The sequence below is a fragment of the Quercus suber genome, unplaced genomic scaffold (assembly GCF_002906115.3).
Source record: "Quercus suber isolate HL8 unplaced genomic scaffold, Cork oak 2.0 scaffold_484, whole genome shotgun sequence".
In the NCBI taxonomy this organism is placed as follows: Eukaryota; Viridiplantae; Streptophyta; class Magnoliopsida; order Fagales; family Fagaceae; genus Quercus; species Quercus suber.
In genome coordinates this window covers 441,041-464,059 of record NW_027069934.1, presented here as the reverse complement: position 1 = coordinate 464,059, position 23,019 = coordinate 441,041, and the positions used below count along the sequence as shown (strand labels likewise).

At 38.0% G+C, this 23,019-nt stretch overlaps 2 protein-coding genes across 2 annotated transcripts; both read left to right on the top strand.

Moving 5' to 3' along the window:
• The first annotated feature begins 11,160 nt into the window (after positions 1–11,160).
• On the top strand, positions 11,161–11,971 carry LOC136063081 (uncharacterized). Its single transcript, XM_065762964.1, has 2 exons — positions 11,161–11,704; positions 11,823–11,971. Exons 1-2 carry the CDS (start codon positions 11,161–11,163, stop codon positions 11,969–11,971), a joined length of 693 nt encoding a protein of 230 aa, XP_065619036.1.
• Positions 11,972–13,408: 1,437 nt separating this feature from the next.
• On the top strand, positions 13,409–14,593 carry LOC136063080 (uncharacterized). The gene has a single exon (XM_065762962.1). It carries the CDS (start codon positions 13,409–13,411, stop codon positions 14,591–14,593), a length of 1,185 nt encoding a protein of 394 aa, XP_065619034.1.
• Positions 14,594–23,019: the final 8,426 nt, after the last annotated feature.

The window sequence follows — 23,019 nt, the reverse complement described above, 5'->3', positions numbered from 1 at the left end:
CATGGAACTGTCAAATGTATAGAAAATAATGGAACCGCTGAATGTGATAAAAGTAAGATCATATGTGATGTTAGTACTGTCTAATGTGGCAAAAAAAAAAAATAAAGGTACAACTGAATGCGACAAAAGTATGGTCAGAAGTGATGTTGATGCTGTCCAATGTAATAATAGAACTGTCAAATGTGAGAAAAAAATGAGATACCACTAAATGTAACAAAAGTACAGTCAGATGTGATGTTAATACTGCCTAATGTGTAAATGGAACCATCAAATGTAAGAAAAAAATAAAATAAAGGAATCATCGAATGTGACAAAGGTAAAGTCACATTTGATATTGGTATTACACAACATGAGGATGAAACTGTCAAATATGAGGAAAAAAGAAACCACTAAATGTAACAAAAGTACTGTCAAATATGATGTTGGTACTACCAAATGTGACAATAAAACTATCAATTGTGAGAAAAAATAAATAAATGAACCACCAAATGTGACAAACAAACAGTCACATGTGATGTTGGAACTACACAATGTGAAGATGGAGCCGTCAAATGTGAGAAAAAAAAAAGGAACCACCAAATGACAAAATTACTATTAAATGTGATGTTGGAACTACACAATGTGAGGATAAAATCATCAAATGTGAGAAAAAAAAAAAGAGACCACAAAATGTGACAAAAGTATTGTCAAATGTGATATTAGAACTGCATAATGTGAGGATGAAGTCGTCAAATGTAAGAAAAAAAATAAGAGAACCATAGAATATAAAAAAAGAACTATCACATGTAATGTTAGAATTGCATAATACGAAAATGAAACCGTCAAATATGATATTTTGGTAACCTAGTATAGCAGGTTGCCTAATAGTGGGTGTCGTACCCACAAAAAAGGAGATACGGTAGAATTCCCCAAATTAAAACAAAAAGAAAATCAAGGTCTAAAATAAATCTGGACTAAATATTAGGAACAAAGCATATATTTTTGCCTTTTAAAATTTTTACTTTTTTCGATTTTATATACAGTATAAATGGTTGAATGTCACCATAGCTTCGAATTCGGATATGAATTAATAGAGTATAGAATAGTTTGCTTTAATAATAATAATAATAATAATAATAATAATAAGTGATAATGTAAACTTTAAAAAAAAAAAAATCATTTTTTAATACTTTTTCAATTTTGAGGTGGTTACTAGGATTGGTGAATTCCATCACAAGTGTAAATATAATTGTATAAATAAAATATTTTTGATGTTGAAATAACTCTTGGTGTGTGGTTATTTGTTCTAATCATAGTTATAAATATTATAAACAATAATTTTATAGCCGACGCTTATATTATTTTACTTTTATTGTTTGATTTTATAATTTGTGCCTTATTTATTTATGTTTGATTGTTGTTGTTGGAAACCCTGGAAAGTTTTCATTGTAAGGTATGAACTATGGAATTGCATAATGTTAGGACATTAGTGTGCATGATATATTCTCTATGGAAGACAACTATTTACATAAAAAGAAAAGGAAAGGAAACAGAACAATAACCAGTACGCATATGACCTCTAATTCCTTGGCCTTTTTGTGATATTTTTTCTTCTTTTTATCATTTAATTTCTCCTGTCCATGTCTTGCATCACCACCTCCTTTTTCAGTTTTATTGATGAATCAATGAGGTTTTTATTGACTAGGAAATCAACCAAAATACAAGGCAAAACAACCAAGCCATAGCAAAACTAAGACTGGCCTCGACAGAAAAATAGTTTATAATAGAACTGCTACAAAAAAACAGCATGCTATGACAGCTTACACCCCTCAACAGTGTGCCATGATCTCAACAAATCAAGCTAAAATTGGCCACTCCTAAAACACAATCTACAATAAAATTTATACATTAACATCGTCAAGCTATTACAACTTTTTAACACAGCAGCAACATGTTACAATTGAGCAATGAAACAACAGATCCACCAGGCTTTGATAATAATAGAGCACCACATGATATCCAGCAATACTAAGCTTTCAATAATTCTCCATCATAGGATAGATCAATTGCTAATTTGATAATGTAGGATGCATTTCAAAATTTGAGTCCCCATTTATAGCAAAGGATATGATTAAGCATTGAGTCACAATTGCATGGTTTGCTCTCTAGTCACCCTTGAACATCTTTCTTTATAATGCCAATGAGTTGATCTTCAATGTATACCTTCCCATAAAATATAATAGAATTTCTTTGCTCCCATACATGATAAACAGTATCCCACAAAGCTAGTCTGCAAAGGCTTGTTCTTAAGCCTTTTCCTTTAAGATTATTTCCCCCTAACTCATACTATCCTGCCAATCAGTCTTAGCAAAAGATACTAGAAATGAGTTAATTGTATTTCCCAGGCCCTCCTAGTGAAAGGAGAACCAAAAACTCAATTCTAGAGTTGTAGAAAACACACAAACCATCCACTAGAACTTGGAAGACCCCGTTGCAAGATTCTAGCTTTGGTTAAAAGCTTATTAAGAATAACCATCCAACCAAAAAATGAATGTTTGAGAATGGCCTAGTTAATGCACAGTAAATGCCACCATTCCATATTACTACCTCTACTCCTAATTTCATTTCAAATACCTGCACAATCAAATTTATAAGAACCAACCCATAAAGCTCTGTCTTGCTCATGAGTTTAACTACGAAAAGATTACTTTGGATATTCACTAATTGGTCTAATCTGGCAAAACAACAAAGCAACGCAAACCCACATACACATGCTACTTCAAAAGAACAAACAGACACAAACACTAGAAACCCACATACCCTTATATGCGAAAGTTTACAATAATAATAAATAAATAAATAAAAATAATAAATGAATATTGACACTGTTAATCAACTCATTTAACAAATCAAGGAGAAAATTAAAGATTCCTCCTCACCCACCCCATACCCAATACCCACCAAAAAAAAAAAAAAATCGACATTAATCCTTTGAAATAATTGCATATATCTACCTTTTCAAATGGGTAGCCTTGAAAAACCAACAAATAAAAAGGGATACAAAACAGTGGCAATGAAACTAGGTTTCATCGCTTGATCCTTACCTTAACAATATCAAAGAGATTTTGATCATCTCAAGAAACCTTCACCAGATAGTACGTTGAAGAGGTGCTAAAGGAGATTGACAGAAAAAATGCAAGACAATCTGGTTTTTTGAGAAGAATTGGACAAGCAATCTGCAAGAAACTCAGAGAACGCAAGAGAGAACGGCGTGAAAGGAACAATCTGGATTTTATTTTAGGTTTATATATCTGACATATTCTACCAGTAACCAGTAACCTCTTAAAATAAAATGAACAGTCAGGAATAAAACTCCTCCATATTTATGGTCAGGATTTGTGTTGGTACAGTGCCCCTAAAAAAATTGGGGTACACTAGAAAGACCCAATATATACCTTTTTATTTTTTTTATTTTTTGAGAATCTAGACTAAAATGGCTCGGCGAAAACTAGCATTACTTGGAACATCAAACAAAAGAAGATGAGAGATATCCTCTGGCACATCGTCTAACCAAACAGCTAACCTCGAACAGTCTTTAGCTTTTTCGGCTAGTGCATCAGCAACTACATTACAGTTGCAATTTAGTTGCGCTTTACATGACAAAACTGAATAAAATTAAAATTAGCAGCTAATATCTTGATGTCGTTGATAATGTTGCCATACTCAGGAGAGTTCGAACTTCCTTGGGTGATGGCTTGGGTGACCACAGCAGAATCTCCTTTGAAAACCACAGCAGAATCTTCTTTTGCAAATTGAACTGCCCTGCGGCAAGCCAATGCTTCCATTACTGCAACCGAAGTGGATAGGGTGATCGGCATTGATAAAGGTCAAATATACCAAGTTAGTCCTCCTATTCCAATTTCTTAATAATGGAGGGACAATATGCCTTATATATATATATATATATATATATAGATGTGCAAAAATATACATGTGAGCCAATATGCCTTTCTCTCTCTTAGATTGAGAGAGAGATGATTTCATGATCGAATTTGGTCAGTAAGCAATATAATGGAAAAGGAACAAAAGGACTAACTTGAGCACTAACCTATTTTAGGAATAAAATAATTTTATTTACAAGTTAGGAGTTATCCTCAACCATGAAATTTTTAGGTATGATTAGTCACCTTTTACTATACATTGAGAATTCATAGAGAACTATGTCAATGGTGGTTTTAGAAAAATTCTTCTAGTTGTTGACGAACTTTTGGAAATAATGGGCAAGGGTGATATTTGAATCATACTATTAAATGATTTAATTATATCTTTTTGCTTGACAACAAAATTTGTGTTCAGGTGAGATTTAAAAGTAAATAAATAAATTCTATTTGATACAAGGTAATTATAGAATGTTGTCAAAATATCATAAATATATACTCTCATCTCTTACATAATTGTGTGTTTCACTAATTAAATTTATGATAGGATCAATAATTTACGTAAAATGGAAGAATACACATTTACCGTACTCTCAAAATATACAATAATTTTCCTTTGATACACGACAGGAACATTAAATAGTCCATACGATTTCAACATCTCCATTTAACAATATCCATTACCTCAATTCATCCAATATATATATCCATTACCTTAAATTATGGGAGTCATGTTAGAATGGCTGGCCAAGCTAACCCAGTGGTGGCGAAAAGCCAGTCAGGTTAATTAAAACCCGTCATCGTTTGGTTTAAAACATGAGACAAAGAAGATGAGAATGTATGAGCGTGGACCATAGTCTATTCAGAGATCTCACATGTTCATCAAAAACTGGAAGTCAAAATTGCAACAAGGCTTCAAATATGCTTTAGCTTTTAAGTGCCAAGTCTTTGTCACTGTCGGATTCATCACTAGCCAGTCGTCAAACTTCTTCTATTTCGCCTCTGCGCACGGATCAAAGCTCCCAGTCATACAATCATTCACTCAACATCATAGACATAGCGCAAGCCATCGAACCATCACATGCTAGACAGCAGCACTCTCACAAATTAACTAAAAAACCAACTCTAAAAAGTTTATTCCCAACGCACTCTGAGTAGGCCACATTCGTCCTCACACTCATACCCAACAGTAAATCATATTCGAAACCCACATCACAGTGATGACACCCTTACCTTACTTGACCTGCCATTCTAACATGATCCTATAATTTCGAAAGGTAAGCAATAAACAATTAGATGTTGAAATCGTATAGACTGTTTAGTGTTCATGTCATGTGTTATATAGAATTTATTTATTTATTTATTTTTAAATCTCAACTGAACACAAATTTTGTTGTCAAGTGAAAAGATTGAATTAAATCATTCTCTAACTCACATAAAGGAGTGGTATGAGTATGAGGTCACATGACAAAGTAGTGAATGCTAAACTCTTGTATCTCATGTATGCCTGCAAAGTTTATTAATTATTTAATTGTTGTGAAAAATGTTGTATCTATAGCATAACTTGAAATAATAACTCTAGAGCTACAAATATTTTAAAATATTTTACAATTTTTGGGATGACAAGTTGTTAATGATATATGATAAAATGATGTTAGTAATGACTTTAGATAAAAATTGATCAAAACTTACCAACTCAACTATTGTAATTACCGTGCCCCTTAAGTGCGGTGGTTATTCAACAAATATAAGTATTTGTGGGATGTGGGGGGTAAGAGTAAGGTTCAAGTCTCTAGGAGGAAGTTTTACACAAATATACACTTAGATTAAATTAGAATAAAAATTTGTACAAACAAAAATATATATATATATATAGATATTGTAAAAAATATTTTATTTATAACATTTCTTTGGTTGAAAATGTGTGCTTGACTATCTGGTCAAAAGGCAAGTAGTGGGGTTTGATTAGTCAAAGTACACTAAGGGCTTAATGATGGCGAGCGACTACTACTTTACTATGGAAACATTGTACTATGTAGAAGTGACAATTTTCGTTATTTGTAATGGGTTCTCAGTATAAGTTTATTTTGATTTTGGAGAACTTGGAGGAACATGAACTTTAAAAAGTTATTAATTGCTGTTTGTACGGGACTAGGATTTGAAGTCGAAGAGAGCAAATATAATTTTCTTGAGGGAAGCAAATATAATTTTTCTTAGTCAAATTTTTTAATTTTTCTTAGTCAAATTTTTTTTAATCAACTTTCTCGCTCGGGCATGGCCCCCTATTATTTGTCTTCGCAGTTGGGTTGAGGTTAATTAACCCAAATCCATTATAATGCGATTTTCGAATCCCTCTATTTAGCATTGTCTACTCTTTCTTATTTTTGTGATTAGCCCCACTCGATAGAATACATGCACATCGCCCAAAATTCATTTGTTACTTTGTGGACAACGTTCGGCAGTAGTGTACCCAAATGGCCAAATTAAAAAAAATAAATAAATAAATAAATAAATCATGGGTGGCTAACAGCAGCACAGTTTTTTTATCAACATTTTACAACTTCTAGAAATCTGTTCTGCTGTTGAAGATATGTCACAGCGATAATAACATGGATAAGTAATAAGAGGAACTAAACCAGCTTATTTAGTCATCCAGAAGGGCCGTATTATGTGGATTAGTATTTGGAGCTAAAGTTGATAATAGGGGTAAAGGCAGGTCAAAGTGTAATAAGCTGGCTAGGAAGATTCTATTAGGAAAATGCTATGGTAGAAAGCTGATGAAGGAAATATTGCTGAAGGCTTTGTAATCTGACGTCGGCATCGAGGTAAGTCAGTCAGGTTGATCAAAATGTCGTTGTCATTTGGTTTCAAACATAGAGACAAACAAGACGAGAATGTATCAGCGTTTGAGCGTAGACCATGACCATGGTCTATTCAGAAATCTCACATGATCATCAAAAACTGGAAGCCGGAATAAAAAGTGTCCATGAACTGGATATATTTTTCCACTACAAATTAACATGTGGGTCCAAATTAATTTCATATGGCTTACCACTTCAAAGTTCAAACACAGTCAATGTATAAGTGCAAAAGGTGTTGAAAATTGCAACAAGGCTGCCAATGCTTTAGCTTTAAGTGCAGAGTCCATTTCAGTGTCGGATTCATCACTAGCCAGTGGTCAAATTACTTTTCTCCTTTTCCCCTCTTTCTTCAGCACGATGATTAAAGCTACCAGTCCCAAAGTCATTCACTCCACATCCTCATCTTCCTTGCTCTCAGATACAGAAAACTCACTCAAGGCACGGCAGAGTACTCTCAGCCACAAATCACATTCACACACATTATTCGAAACCCATATCACAGTACACTACCATCAACAATCGCCGCCACAAACTCGAAAGTCAAATAACCAAACCACTACCTCGCCTTCAACTTGAACACCACACCAGCAGGTAGCAACCCACACAAGCATATACCATGGACGAAACATTCCAACACTCACAACCAGTACTCACTTCACTCGCACTCTTACAGCAGTTCCCAGACAAAGCGAAGGGAAGACGGGAGAGAAAAGGGAGCCTGAAAGAGAATTTGGGTTTCGGCTGAAGCCTGAATGCTAAAGCCCAACTCCGAAAGTGAGATCCATTGTTCAAAGCCGACCCAAGTTTCAGGAAGCGTCCAAAAGCCCTGATCCGATAGAAATCCCGTACCCCACACTGATCTGATCGTGGTCCAAATTCCAAACCCAATTCCCTACTTAAGGTATGAATGCCTCTAATATTGATTATGTACGTTACTTTTTATTATAATATTATTTGTATAAATTATGGTATGTACAGTGTATAATATAAATATAATATAATTTAATAATTAGGAAATAGTGAGGGTTTCTTTTACATATGTGTGTATTGTTATTATATTATAATAACTTTTTGTTATAAAATTAGTAAAATTTAAGAAAAAATAGTAAAAGTTAGTGATTCTTTAAGCATTTGATTAGTTAAATAAACACGTAGTGTATAATTTTATGTATGAATAAGTGTAAATTTGTGCGTCAATAATTAAAACGAAGCTAATGAGTTGAAATTAGTCATTTAGTCTAAAATATTTTATAAAAACAAAGTCAAATAGATAATAACAACTATATAAAGATAAAAATGCTAGACAAACTTAACAAAATAAAATGGTCATAAGCTCATAGCTACACACATTGACAATAAATACTCTTAATGAACTATTATATAATATTCAAAATTTGAAAGCTTGTAAAATAAAATTGTAAAATTTCACGTAGTATTATTATTATTATTATTATTATTATTATTATTATTTTGGGTTGATAACTTGATATATTCAAGCTCTCTTTTTATTAAAAATTTTTAATTACCCTCTAAACAAAATTCCTAGAACCTTCCCTGATTTAAATCACAATTATTTGTCACATAAAGACAACATGAGTAAAAATCCTAAAAGGTAAAAACACTCTGACGATGAATCCCACTCTGCAAATCCACCATAGAAGATGGGAACATACCTTACTTCAACTAAAGACTACAGACTTGATTCTTTATTTGTCAGAGTAGGCTAGGATCTCTCTTTTTTCTTAAGATCTGTCTTTACTCATTGGCTAATAATAATAAAAATCCTCTAAAGAATAAAGACCGATCCAAGCCTGCTCAGACAAGAAATGAATCAAAATATTTGGTAACCTATTTTATTCCCAATCAAAATGTTCATAATTTTCCATCATTTTCTCAGTAGCCAAAGATACAAAACCTGTAACCATGTTTTTCACAACTTGTTAATGTGGTAATATTTGATTGGAGTGACATCACATTCATATGTACACATATTAACATTATTTTATTATTTACAACATGCTTAACCATCACTTCTTTTCCTTTTTACTATTAAATTCACCTTTTTCTATACCGACTTTCTAAGCATCGACTCTGAAGTGAGAAGAGATCGGTGCTGCACCAAATCCTGTCTTGAAACACATGCAGTCCATTTGAAAGTGCTAATAGGCTTTTGATAACCACAATTCTCCCATTTCATCTTTTGGTTGGCCAGAAAATATTTCTTCACCACAATCAATTCAGTCCTCTTGGACCAGGAAGGCAGGAACTCAGCTCAGCTTTTCAGGTTTGTTTCCTGACTTTGTATTACTAGCTTTTAATCACCTCTATATGCTCAAATGCATTTAAAATTAGCTATAATTGAACACATGTACGTGAAACATTCATTATGATACCATCGAATTTCACTTTTGAATTTAATTTATTCATTGAAAATATCTTGTTTATTTATTTATATAGTTGATATTTTCTTCTTAACTTAAAATTTTAAGCTACAGAATGAATTTTGCTGACATTTATTACACAAATTATTTACTTTATAGTTCAATTAACACCTCCTAAATTATTTAATAAAAATGTCCAATGTCCATTTCATAAAAAAATAAAAATAAAATAAAACATGTACTTCGAGTTTCAATTAAGTTAAGAAATTTAGTCATTATGAAAAAATTATTGAAAAGGTAATACTAAATTTAAATTATGGGAAAATTTTCATTAAAGTTTACATATATGAGTTACAAAGTTCTAGCTAGTAAGAGAAGTTTTTTTTTTAACATAGCTAGTAAGAGAAGTTGAATTACTTTCAAATGGGTTAAATAATTTCAAGGTAGTTTCAAGTACGTTGTAAGCAATTTATAATGGACTAAAAGTAGTTCTAAATGATTAAAATTCCTTTGTCCCGATTCTCCAAAAAAAAAAAAATTTATGTTTTTATTTTCTTATAAAATAACTAAAATTAAAAAAAAAAAAAAATCACACCAATAATTTTCTATTCTGTTTATACAGTATCTAGTTTAAGGCTTTATGTGCTAAAAGTCTTATAATTTAATTGACACATTTTCATGTATAAAATGCTTGGTGTGGGGGAAAAAAGGTCCAACCCAATGTAATGGGCCGAAGGCCCATAGAAGGGCTATTTTGCGACCGAGAAGAAGAAGATGGAAAAGGCAGGGCCCAGCTGGAAGTGGGACCCTCAAAAGGAAGAATTATCACAATCCGAAGAGGATATCTCCTGTCCGAAGAGGTTGTAATTCTCTAACGCAATATCATAAATCAATTGAATGTGTAAAAGGCCAGAATGACCTTCCGAGGACTCCACCTGATTAAGATAAGCTCTGAGTATGCTATGGAACGATAAGGATGGAGAAATATCTAAGGGGAAAGCTGCTACCACCGTATTTAATGCACTACAGCAACTTTTCTAGCCGTATTTATGTGGAGAAGACCCCTAAACAGTGCATCCTAACCTACCGCCATTCACACAGATCTAAAAGAAGATGCCTGACGTGACATGTACTTCAGCAAACTCATAGATGAGGAACACGTGGACGATAGAGATGAGGAGAAGGGTGATTATATAAAGGAAGGAAGCTCCTAACAAAGGGAAGAGGAAAAAAACTTGATTGTAACCTTAATATTTTTATTCATCAGAAAAACAAATAGTGTAGCTCTTCGGATTATCAAATTTTACGTGCAAATTAATGTTGGCTTGTGTTTAAAAGCTGTGATCCATTGTTATCAATCACATACTTAACCTAACTCTTTCACTCATACTCTACAAATTAATTGTTTTTGGGCTTGGGCCACAAATACCAACCCTACAATTGACGCCGTCTGTGGGGAGGGCTTGAGTGTAAGGGAAAGTAGCAGCAGTTGATCATGGCTAACATCATGATGACAACTCGGATGACGGACAGGACATTACCTATGAGCAGAGGTCTCGAACTTCAATCAGTAAAACTTTTTCATATGAGGATGAGCACCCTCGTAAAAAGCAACCTTAAGGACCACCACATAGAGGAGTGGGCAATGATGCCATGAATAAGGCCTTGAATCAGATCTCCAAGTCACCTTTCACGCATAGGATTGAAGGAGCGAAACTTCCTTGGCGTTTCAAGCAGCCAACTTTTACTATTTACAACGGCAAAACCGACTCTGTGGAGCATGTCAGCCATTTTAACCAAAGAATGGCTGTCTATTCCAGGGATGAAGCTCTGATGTGCAAGGTATTCCCCTCTAGTCTTGGACTCGTGGCCATGAGGTGGTTTGATAACCTGAAAGCTGACTCCATTGATTCTTATCAAGAGCTCACTTAAGCTTTTGGTTTACGTTTCGTCACATGCCGAAGGGTGGCCAAGCCCTTGTCTTCTTTGCTATCCTTAAGCATGCGTGAGGGCGAGTCACTTAAGGCGTACTCGGATAGATATTGGGAGATGTTTAATGATATGGAGGGCAACTTTGATGCGATGGCCTTAGAGACGTTCAAGCTAGGCCTCCCCACTGATCATGGCTTAAGAACATCCTTGTCCGGCAAGCCTGTTACTAAAATGCGCCAGCTTATGGACCGTATTGAGAAGTACAAAAGGGTTGAAGAAGATCAGCAGCAAGGGAAGGGTAAGGATAAAGTTACCCCCCAAGACAGGAAGGACTTTAGGTCGGATCGTTATAACAACAATAAGCTGAAGAGAGATTTCGCCGGGCATTCAGGCTCAGCAAATGCTCAAGCAGTTAATACAGTGTTCAAAGAGCCCGTTCATCAAGTCTTGGAAAAGATCAAGAACGAGTCATTCTTTAGATGGCCGAGTAAAATAGTGGGAAATCCGAAGAGACGCAATCATAATCTCTATTGTCAGTACCACCAGGACCATGGGCATGCTACTGAAGACTACAAAAGCTTATGGGATCATTTGGACCAACTAGTCTGTGAAGGCAAGTTGAGGCATCTTCTGCATCACTCTAGTGGCCGAGGAGGTCAACCGAATTCTGAGTCTGAAAAGAGGGATTCTACAAAACCCCCCATTAGGTATTATCAATGTCATTTTTGCAGTGCCAGGAAGAACAGGATCCCGGCCGACAAAGGTTATGTCGGTGGCTCGACTGCCAGTAGGAGATGCTGACCGAAATCCGATGAGCCTTAGACAGGCTGAACTGCCCGTTTTAGGCTTTTCGGACAAAGATAAAGCTGGGACCATTTAGCCTCACGATGACACCTTGATAGTCACACTCAGGATCGGGGGATATGATGTGAAGAGGGTGATGGTAGACCAGGGCAGCGCGGTGGAGATCATGTATCCTGACCTCTTCAAGGGGCTGAATCTCACGCTTGGTGACTTGACTCCATACTGTTCTCCCCTGGTCAACTTCGAGGGAAGGACGGTTACTCCGAAAGGACAGATACGGCTGCCTATGCAAACTGGCTCGGAAATAGTTGAGGTGGACTTCATTGTGGTAGATGTCTATTCCCCTTATACGGCAATTGTAGCCAAGCCTTGGTTACATACGCTAGGGGCCGTTTCCTCCACTCTGCATCAGAAAGTCAAATATCCTTCTGAAGGGCGCGTTTGTGAGATCCGCGAAGATCAATCCTCGGCTAGGCAATGTCTGGTGGTGGCCATACGACACGAGCCCGAGGGTGAATCCTCGGCTAGGGTGGAGGGAGACCTATAATAGTTAAAGGGACGGTTGTCACCCGTCGAGGGACAGGATAAAAGCGTAAAATGCGATAACTTAATACGGGTTTTGGTTGGGACCAATCCTGAAAGATACTTTCAAATCGGATCTCAGATACCTCAGTTAGAGAAAGAAGAGCTAGTTGAATTCCTTAAAAGAAATATTGATGTATTCGCATGGAGTACTTATGAAGCGCCCGGAGTGGATCCGGAGTTCATCTGCCATCATTTGAGGGTTAACCCTCTGAGTGTACCAAAGAAGCAACCTCCTCGGCAGCCATCCAGAGAGCATGCTGAGGCAGTCAAGGAGGAGGTGCTGAAGCTCAAACAGGCTGGGGCTATTAAAGAAGTTTTTTACCCCGAATGGTTGGCAAATACTGTGGTGGTAAAAAAGAAAAGTGGAAAGTGGCGAGTTTGTATGGACTTCACAAACTTGAACAAGGCTTGTCCTAAGGACCCTTTTCCTATGCCGAAGATTAATCAATTAGTAAATGCTACTGTTGGCCATCCTCGGATGAGTTTCTTAGATGCTTTCCAAGGTTATCGTCAGATACCATTAGCCCCAGATGACCAGGAGAAAACCGTTTTTGTTACCCCCATTGGTAATTACCACTATAAAGTGATGCCGTTTGGTCTAAAAAATGCAGGTTCTATCTATCAGCGGATGATGACCAAGATGTTTGAATCACAACTGGGCAAAAGCATTGAGGTCTATATAGATGATATGGCAGTTAAAAGCAAAGTTATTTTTGAGCATTTGAAGGATTTTGATAATGTTTTTGAAACTCTGAGGAGACATAAGTTGCGCTTGAACGCGTCAAAATGCTCATTCCGTGTGAGATCAGGCAAATTTTTGGGTTACATGGTAACGCATAGGGGAATTGAAGTTAATCCTGATCAGATAAAAGCTATTCAAAATCTGCAGCCTCCTCGGAATCCAAAAGAGGTCTAAAAGTTAACGGGAATGACAGCTGCCTTAAACCGATTCATCTCCAGGTCTGCAGACAGATGCAAGCCCTTCTTCTCACTAATTAACAAGTGGAAGGGATTTGAATGGACTGAAGAATGTGCCTCGGCTTTTCAACAACTCAAAGACTACTTGTCTCGACCATCAATTATGTCTAGCCCTGAGCTAGATGAGGTCTTATTTACCTATATCGCAGTGGTCCCCCACGCTGTAAGTTTAGTGCTGATAAGAGTGGATCAAGGCATACAAAGGCCGGTCTACTATGTAAGTAAGTCTCTACATGAAGCTGAGATCAGATACTTGCCATTGGAAAAAGCCATTTTGGCCGTAGTACTTGGAACACGAAAATTGCCCCATTACTTCCAAGCCCATACTGTCGTGGTGCTCACGCAACTCCTACTTAAGACAGTACTTCGAAGTGCCGATTACACGAGAAGGATAGCCAAGTGGGGCATTATTCTAGGGGCTTTTGATATCAAGTATATGCCTCGCACTTCAGTCAAAGGACAAATCCTTGCAGATTTGGTGGCCGAGTTCATGGAGCCCAGTTTAGAAGAAGTAACGGTAAAGAGGGGCATGGATGAAAAATCGGTTGGCATGATTTCTCAACAAGATCCTGCCCGATGGGAAGTGTATGTAGACGGCGCTGTGAACCGAAAAGGTTCTGGAGTGGGGCTGGTCTTCACATCTCCAGAAGGAATCATCATTGAAAAATCGTTAAGGCTTGATTTTGGCGCGACTAATAACGAGGCAGAGTATGAAGCCCTATTAATGGGAATGGCTATGGTCCGAAGAATAGAAGGAAAGGTCGTGGAATTGTTCTCAGATTCAAGATTAGTTGTGGGCCAGGTACAAGGGAAGTTTGAAGCAAAGGATGAAAGGATGCAAGGATACTTGAATCGAGTCAAGCGTCTGCAAGGGGAATTCGAATCTTTTAGCTTGCTACATGTTTCTAGAAGTAGCAATGCACACGCAGATTCTTTGGCCACACTAGCTACGTCTTCGGATCAAGATTTGCCGAGAGTTATCCTCGTTGAGGATCTCCATGAGCCTACTGGAACAAAAGGGGATGCAATCCAAGTGCACCAGATTCGAGAAAGTTCATGCTGGATGGATCCCCTAATCAAATTCTTGAAGGATGATACCTTGCCAGAAGAGTGGGGAGAGGCTGACAAGATCTGAAGAAGGGCTACCAAGTTTTGGCTATCCGAAGACCGAAAGTTATACAAACGTTCCTACTCGGGACCATACCTGTTGTGTATTCACCCAGAGGCGGCTGAGTCGCTATTAGAAGAATTGCATGAAGGGATTTGTGGGAGTCACACTGGAGGCAGGTCATTGGCCCACCAAGCCTTTACTTAGGGGTATTAGTGGCTGAACATGCAAAAAGAGGCCCATGACTATGTGAAGAAATGTGATCAATGTCAGCGATTCGCACCGAACATACACCAACCAGGTGGAGTCCTCAACCCACTATCTAGTCCATGGCTGTTTACCCAATGGGGTTTGGACATAGTGGGTCCATTCCCCAAGGCTGCAGGAAACAGGAAGTACCTTCTAGTCGGCACCGACTATTTCACGAAATAGGTCGAAGCCGAGCCTCTTGCCAATATCCGAGACGTGGATGTGCAAAAATTTATGTGGAAAAGTATTGTCACTCGTTTCAGAGTTCCTCATACTCTCATTTCGGACAACAGCTTACAGTTCGATAGTAGCGCATTTCAGAGTTATTGTAGCGAACTAGGAATCATGAACAGATACTCTACTCCTTCCTATCCTTAAGGGAATGGGCAAGCTGAAGCAGTTAATAAAGTCATAGTTAGTGGGTTAAAGAAGAGGTTGGACAACGCAAAGGGAAAGTGGGTCGAAGAGTTGCCACACGTGCTCTGGGCTTATAGAACTACACCTCGCAGATCTACTAGGGAGACTCCTTTTTCAATGACTTATGGGGCTAAAGCTGTCATTCCTCTGGAAACAGGTTTCCCAACTTTAAGAACTAGCTTGTTCAGTCCTGCCAGCAATGATGAGCTCTTAGAAGCAGGATTGGCTTTGACCGAAGAAAGAAGAGAAAGTGCAATGGTTCGGCTAACTCACTACCAGTAGAAGCTTAGGCAGGGCTATGACGCCAAGGTCAAGCTAAGACCCTTAGAACCTGGTGATTTAGTACTCAGGAAAGTCGTCGGCACTGCGAAAAACTCAGCCTAGGGAAAATTAGGACCAAATTGGGAGGGACCATATCGCATTACTTCATGTGCCGGCATTGGGGCATATTTCCTAGAGGACTTGGATAGTCATGTAATACCCCGCCCCTGAAATGTAAATAACCTCAAAAGGTACTATTATTAATCAAATCGTTATTTTGTTTATTATGATAACTTATCACTCCTTATTGGTTCTCTAAGTGTTTAAACTTAAACACAATCATACCTATAATCCTCGGACCAGATGATTTTGGGTTAGTTAACACTCTTTATTGGTTCTCTAAGTGTTTAAACTTAAACCCAATCATGCCTGTAGTCCTTGGACCAGATGATTTTGGGTTAGTTAACACTCCTTATGGGTTCTCTAAGTGTTTAAACTTAAACCCAATCATGCTTGTAGTCCTCGGACTAGATGATTTTGGGTTAGTTAACACTCCTTAGTGGTTCTCTAAGTGTTTAAACTCGAACCCTATCATGCCTGAAGTCCTCGGATCAGATGATTTTGGGTTAGTTAACACTCCCTATTGGTTCCCTAAATACTTTTGTTTAAACCCAATCAAGTTTGTGATCTTTCAACCAGGTGATTTTTAGTTAGTTAATATTGTTGTACCGTTATTAATTCTAAGTTATTCTTAGAATAAATCTTGCATGGCATTAGTGACTCTGTTTAATGTCAACTTTAAGCCTGTGTTAACATTCCTAAGTATACATGCAAAAGGATTTATCCATTCTTGTAATATTTGGTAAGGTCATCCTTTAGCTGTAACCTCTATGTACTGCCTTCTTCGGAACCAATTTTAATTTCATATATTGTCAGTGAGGCAGAGTAATTATGTCTATCTCTATGGCTATAATTACAAAGTGAAATTACTTGTAACAAAAGAAAGTCATACAGAATGCAACAAATACACCAAAGCTAAAACAAAAACTATTTCATTAATCAAAGTAAGATAGTTTACAACTCCCTGCAGTAAGGGGGGAACCAAAAAAAAAAAAAAAAACAGCAACAACAAAATAACTAAAGCCTAAGTTTTTGTTGGAGCTTGGTCTTAGGGATCCGAGGGCATTTTCTCTCATTCCAAGATCTTATCATTTTCCTGTTGTGGCTCAGTAGAGGGGGCCTGATCACCTAGCAGGTTGGAATCCTTGGTAGGCTCAAGGATGATTGGGGGAGCTGGGTCAACCAAAGGCTGCTCCAAGGCCTCTGGGAGTTGTGCTGGAGGAGGGGCATCAGCCTCTGGAAGCTGTCGGATGTCTTCGTCATAAAAGATATTCTCTGGTAGTCTCAGCTTTGAATCAGCAGGCACTCCAGCAGCGTCCAGCGCTTTGCCCCAGATCATATCACAGTAGTCCCGAGCGACTGAAGTGAATTGCTTGGTAAGACCTTTCTCCGTCGTCTCCACTCCCAGCTGATAGGATGCTTTCTTTTCGGCCTCGGTCGCCTCCTTGGCCAGCTGAGCGTCCCTCCGAGCCTCCTTGGCCTTTAGTAGTTCGGCGCGAAGCTCTTTCACAAGCTCCTTTTCGGTTGCCAGATTTTTCTGAGCCTCGTTCAATAGCTTGCGTTAGGCTTCGGCCTAGATCTCAACATTTCTAAGACCGGCATGGAAGCTATCCCTTTCATGGGTCACTCCCTTTAGCTGGTCCGAGATCTGAGAGACCTCGTCCTTTAGGCTACCCAGGGCCCTTTCCGCTTCGGACCTAGCCTGGGCCTCTGCTTGGGCTTCCACATAGGCCTTACGGTTCCATTCTTCGGCCACGAAGACCTGCTAAGTGATCTGAACAAATAAGGTAATAGTGTTAGCACATAAACATAGAAAATTAATACTATGACTGAGGAGTTGAATGAGCATGCTTACCATGGCCAAGTCCCTCTTCAAGGACATAAAGAGATCATACTGACTAAAACGCCTATATGGCTCCATGTCTCGGGGGAGGAGCAGTGGTTGCTGCAGCGCTTCAGCTATAAGGCTAGCCCTACCCCCATCATAATTCCTGACAGAGGTCTCCCAAGAAAAAGGGACGCCATCAAGTTCTAGCTTGGGAGACCACGTGCGTTGCCCTCGGCGCACGTCGGCCATTGGGGGCTCCTCCTTGCTCTCCACAAAAGAGGCCCTTTTGCTGCGGTGGTCATTTTCCATCTTCTGCTGTTTAGCCTTTGGTGGTAATACCACCTCCCTCTCCTCGGGCTCAATTGGTCTCTTCTTCTTTAAATTCGGTATCGGTTTGAGAGCCGAATCGGAGACCTGGGGTGGGGGTGTAGGTGGAGGGAGATTCACCGCCAGCCAAGAGGTCCTCGTCCCCTTGGCCTCAGCTTTGTTGCCCCTTTTCTTCAGAAGGAGTTTTAGGTCAGACATTTCTTCCTTCGAAGAGTCCTCAGGGACTATGGTCAACAGCAGGGGTGGGCGGATGCAGGATTGCTTGTCAGTTTCCTCCTCGGAATTTGAGGATGGTATTATCTGGACACCTCTTTCAGTGTCCCCTTCAAATTTAAACTTGTCAATTTGCTCCTCTAGTGAAGTGGATGAGGAGCCGACCCTTTCTCTTATGGCCGACGGTTCAAGGGGGACTTGTTGAATTAGTCGGATTAGCAACGAAACACCCTGGGGGTTGGGGTGTGGAACAGGTGCGAGGTCGTAGGGGGCCAAAAGTTTTTCCGAACAATGTCTATTCGTCGCAGCCGGTAATCACCTTGGGTGATGGCGTTACCTGCTGGCTGGATGTCGGCTTTTTTGGGTGTGTAGCCGAGTATGAGAGGGATGGACCGCAGCTGTCCGTCCTCACTGACGAATATCTCTGAGTGTAATAGGTAATTGAGGGTGGGGGCGTTAATAAGGCTGAGCCGAGGAGCAATATGCGCCTTATTTGTAAAACAAGCAAACTAGTCGGGTCAGAAAACAAAAACAAGTTGATATAAAAAAGAAGCAGCTATGGAGAATGAAAGCCCTAAGACTATTGTTAGAGACCCTAAGTCCGAGAAGGCACACCTGGCTCTCCTGGCTCGGTCGGACAATGTAGACCGTCATGCCATGTGCCCGAGACGATCAAATAGTCGTCTTTCATCCCTTTATTTGATTTGGGAAGGCAGGAGAACAGTCTAACGATGTCGGAGCGGGATTTGAGATAGTATCCCGCCCCTTTTTAGCCACGACACTCATATAGGTATGCTAAGTCATGCCAAGTTAGCCCTAGTCCTAACTGCTCGTTCAAGGCATTGAAGGCCCCTAGTATCTTAAAGGTGTTGGGTGCGCACTGCTCAGGAGAGAGCCTGTGGTTGCGGAGATAGTTTAAGGTGATGGAGCCCATTGGAAGGGTCATTCCCCTTTTAATGAAGGCTATCATGGGAACTACGACATCTCCTTCTCTTCGGGCCGTTAATACCCTCTCTAGAGGACAATACCTTAGATTTACCCCCCGTGGGATATTATAATTTCTCTTGAATTCCTCTATTGACGCCGGACTATCGACGAGATATTGAAATTTGCCCATTTCTAAGAGAGTGACTGAAGCAATGAACAGAAGAATGGTTTTGAGGGGAGAAAAGGTTAGCCGAGAAGAAAATAAAGGATTAGGAGACGCCGAAACTTACATAAACAAGATTGGAGTGAGGTCCCTAAACTCGAAATGAACTCTTTGTAGATCTTGAAGGCAAAGAATGCAGGAATCCGAAGAGGCGTGAAAGGCTTTCGAAGGAAGGAACTCTCTGGGTGCTCTGAGAATGCTCTGGGTACTTTGAGAATGTGTAAAGTAAAGGAAAATAACCTCCTTCAGAGGTTTATATACGGAGACAGATGAAATGATGTCATTCATTTCGCCCAAATCCCGAAGACGAACCCTGGCCGTTTGATCAACAACCCACCGTTGGATGCAAAAGACAAAAAGCCGTCTGGAGTGATTGATACCACGCTTTGGGAATATGGGATTTACTATGGCAATAATGAGGCGCATGTCTCTATGCTCTCGCGCGTGTAAACGGGGGTATTTATGACTTCCCACTTTTAAATTTCTTAATTTTTCTTTTTTTTATCTCTTTTTTCTTGCGTGGCAAATCAAAATCTTACATTTTCTCCTCAAATGCGAGGGAAAAACTAAAATTTTGAGGGGCTATTGTGGGGGAAAAAGGGTCTAGCCTAACGTAATGGGTCGAAGGCCCATAAGAGGGCTATTTTGCGACCGAGAAGAAGAAGATGGAAAAGGCAGGGCCCGGCTGGAAGTGAGACCCTCAAAAGGAAGAATTATCACAATCCGAAGAGGATATCTCCTGTCCGAAGAGGTTGTAATCCTCTGACGCAATATCATAAATCAATTGAATGTGTGAAAGGCCAGAATGACCTTCCGAGGACTCCACCTGATCAAGATAAGCTCTAAGTATGCTATGGAACGATAAGGATGGAGAAATATCTAAAGGGAAAGCTGCTACCACCGTATTTAATGCACTGCAGCAACTTTTCTGGCCGCATTTATGTGGAGAAGACCCCTGAACAGTGCATCCTAACCTACCGCCACTCACACAGAGCTAAAAGAAGATGTCTGACGTGACATGTACTTCAGCAAACTTATAGATGAGGAACACGTGAATGATGGAGATGAGGAGAAGGGTGATTATATAAAGGAAGGAAGCTCATAACAAAGGGAAGAGGAAAAAAAAAACTTGATTGTAACCCTAAGATTTTTATTCATCAAAAAAACAAATAGTGTAGCTCTTCAGATTATCAAATTTTATGTGCAAATTAATGTTGGCTTGTGTTTGAAAGCTGTGATCCATTGTTATCAATCTCATACTTAACTTAGCTCTTTCACCCATACTCTACAAATTAATTGTTTTTGGGCTTGGGCCACAAATACCAACCCTACACTTGGAATTAGAAATTTAGGGTAGAAGGAATTCGAATGGCTGGATTAATAGTATATTATAATTATCTTCTAAAAAAAATTTTGAGACTCTAAGCCAAAATTGTAGTGAATAACCTTATCCTTTGTTTTAATTCCACTTTAATTATGGTACTAGTTTTAAACATCAATCCTACATATGCAAGAACGCTATTAGATGATTATTATTGTAATGAATTAAATTTATATAATGTTTATATTTTAAAAATAATTTTTGAAATTTGCGTTCTTATAAAAATACATGGAAAAGGAGACAGTAATTTTTTAAGCATAGAAATTTTTTAATTGATGTCAAATTGTTAATACCATATTTTGACATTATTTTCATTTTTGTTCCTACCTTTTTATTTTCCCACATGTAGTCTTTGAATTTGAAAAACATTATCATTCTAATCCTTGCCATGATCTCACCAACAGAAATAACCTACATTATAGGCAAAGTACACTGTTGACACACAAAATACCTATGTGGCCATTAAATTAATAATAAAAATTATCACATCATTATCCACATCACATCTAACTTAAAAAATTAATTTATCACTTTAAAAAAATAAAATAAATAAAAAACAAAAAAAAATGTTGGAATTTAGATATGAGTTCATCTTGATGAAGAACAATAAGACCCAAAACCAAACCCAAACCCAAACCCAAACCCACTCTCACTCCTTTCTCTCTTTGTTGGTGTGGGTATTTGTTTCCTTTTCTTCTTTCTTTCCATATAAACATAGATCAAAAGAAAATTAATCCTATCTCTCTCTCTCTCTCTTGGTGCATGTGTACTTCTCTGTTAGTGCACATGTTTGTGTTTGTATATGTTTCTTTTTCTTCTCTGATGGTGCGTGTGTTTGTATGTGTCTATGTTTCAAAGAAAAATCCAAATTACAGACCTATTCTTCTAGCTTCCCCAATTTCAGATCTCCTAATCAAACAAAATCCCAACCCAAAAGTTCCAAACACAAACCCTGATCAATAAAAAATCCCATGAGCAAACTAAACACAAATCCAGATCAATGAAAACTCCCATAAGCAAACACCATACACCAATCTAATCAAATACAACCAAAACCCAAATCACCTCCACTGTCAGCCACAAACCAAACCCACACACCACCATAGCCCACCAACAAGATTAGGACCCATAAATCAGATCAAACCCATTGGAATTGTTATGAGGAGCTAACCGCAAAGGAACTACCTCATCCACAACCATCACAAGGGGAGTAAAATTAGCGTGTATCAGATCCGCCCATGGGTGTTTGATTAGTAGAGATAGAGAGAAGAGAGAGGGAGAGAGTTTTAAGTATAAAACCAAGAGATCTGAGCCTCACCCATTCACCCCCACCTCTCTCTCTCTCTCTCTCTCTCTCTCCGCATTTTTGTTTTTTATTTTTGGTGTAAAACCAGTAGATCTAATTTCGTTTATTTTTGTTCTTTCCTATTTGTCTACTGAGAAAAAGATGGAAAATGATGAACATTTTGAATGAAGTGAATATTTATTATGTTTGTGTTTATGTCTTGATTTGGATTGGGATTTGATTTTGAATTTGAATTTTTTTGGGTTTGTATTCTTGTGTTTACATTTAAATCTTGGTTTTGTTTATTGTTTGTTCTTAATCAAGATGAACCCAGATCTAAATTCCAATTTTTTAAAAAAATTTTTAATAATTTTGTTAAAATTGATAAATTAAATTTTTTAAGTTAGATGCTAATGTGGATGATGATGTGAAAAATTTTATTATTATTTTAATGGTCACATAGAAACTCTATCTATCTAGCATGCACTCCATTTGCCATGTAATCTATTTTCATTAGTGAAATAACAGTATGAAGTATGAGCCAAAACAATAATGCTTTTAAATTTTAGGGACTATAAACAAGAAAATAAAAAATAAAAAATAAAAAATAGAGACCAAAATAAAAATATAGTCAAAATGAAAATATGGCCAAAATGTAGGGACGAAAAATTCAATCACACCAAAATTTTCAATATGTTAGAAGTAATTTTAAATAGTTGTTGGGGACGTTTTTGCGACAAAGACCGAAAATGCGAGAACAGCCCAAATCTCCCCTTGAGTTATTTAGAAGTGTTATTGTAGAGAGTCAAGCCCAAAATTCCAAATGTATAATGAACAAAAGGCTAATGGTGCTTTGACAAGAGAAAATCAAAATGCTTATAACAAAAGTGCAACAAACCATAAAAACATAATAGGTCTGAAACTTCGACTCGCAGTTATACAGAAGAGGGAATTGAGAGAGGTTGTGAGAAAGAGATGAAAGGTTCCCCTATATCTATATTTCCACCCCCAAGCTTCGGAATTGTGAGATTGTTGACTGGCTGGATGGGGTTTTGCTCTGAAGTTTTAGGTATATGGATAGAACGTGGCTCATCAGGTTTGAAACTTCGACCCGCAATAACACAAAAGAGGAAATTGAGGGAGGTCATGAGGAAGAGTGGGAAGGTTCCCCTATACTCATATTTCCACCCCCAAGTTTCGGAATTGTGAGATTATTGACTAG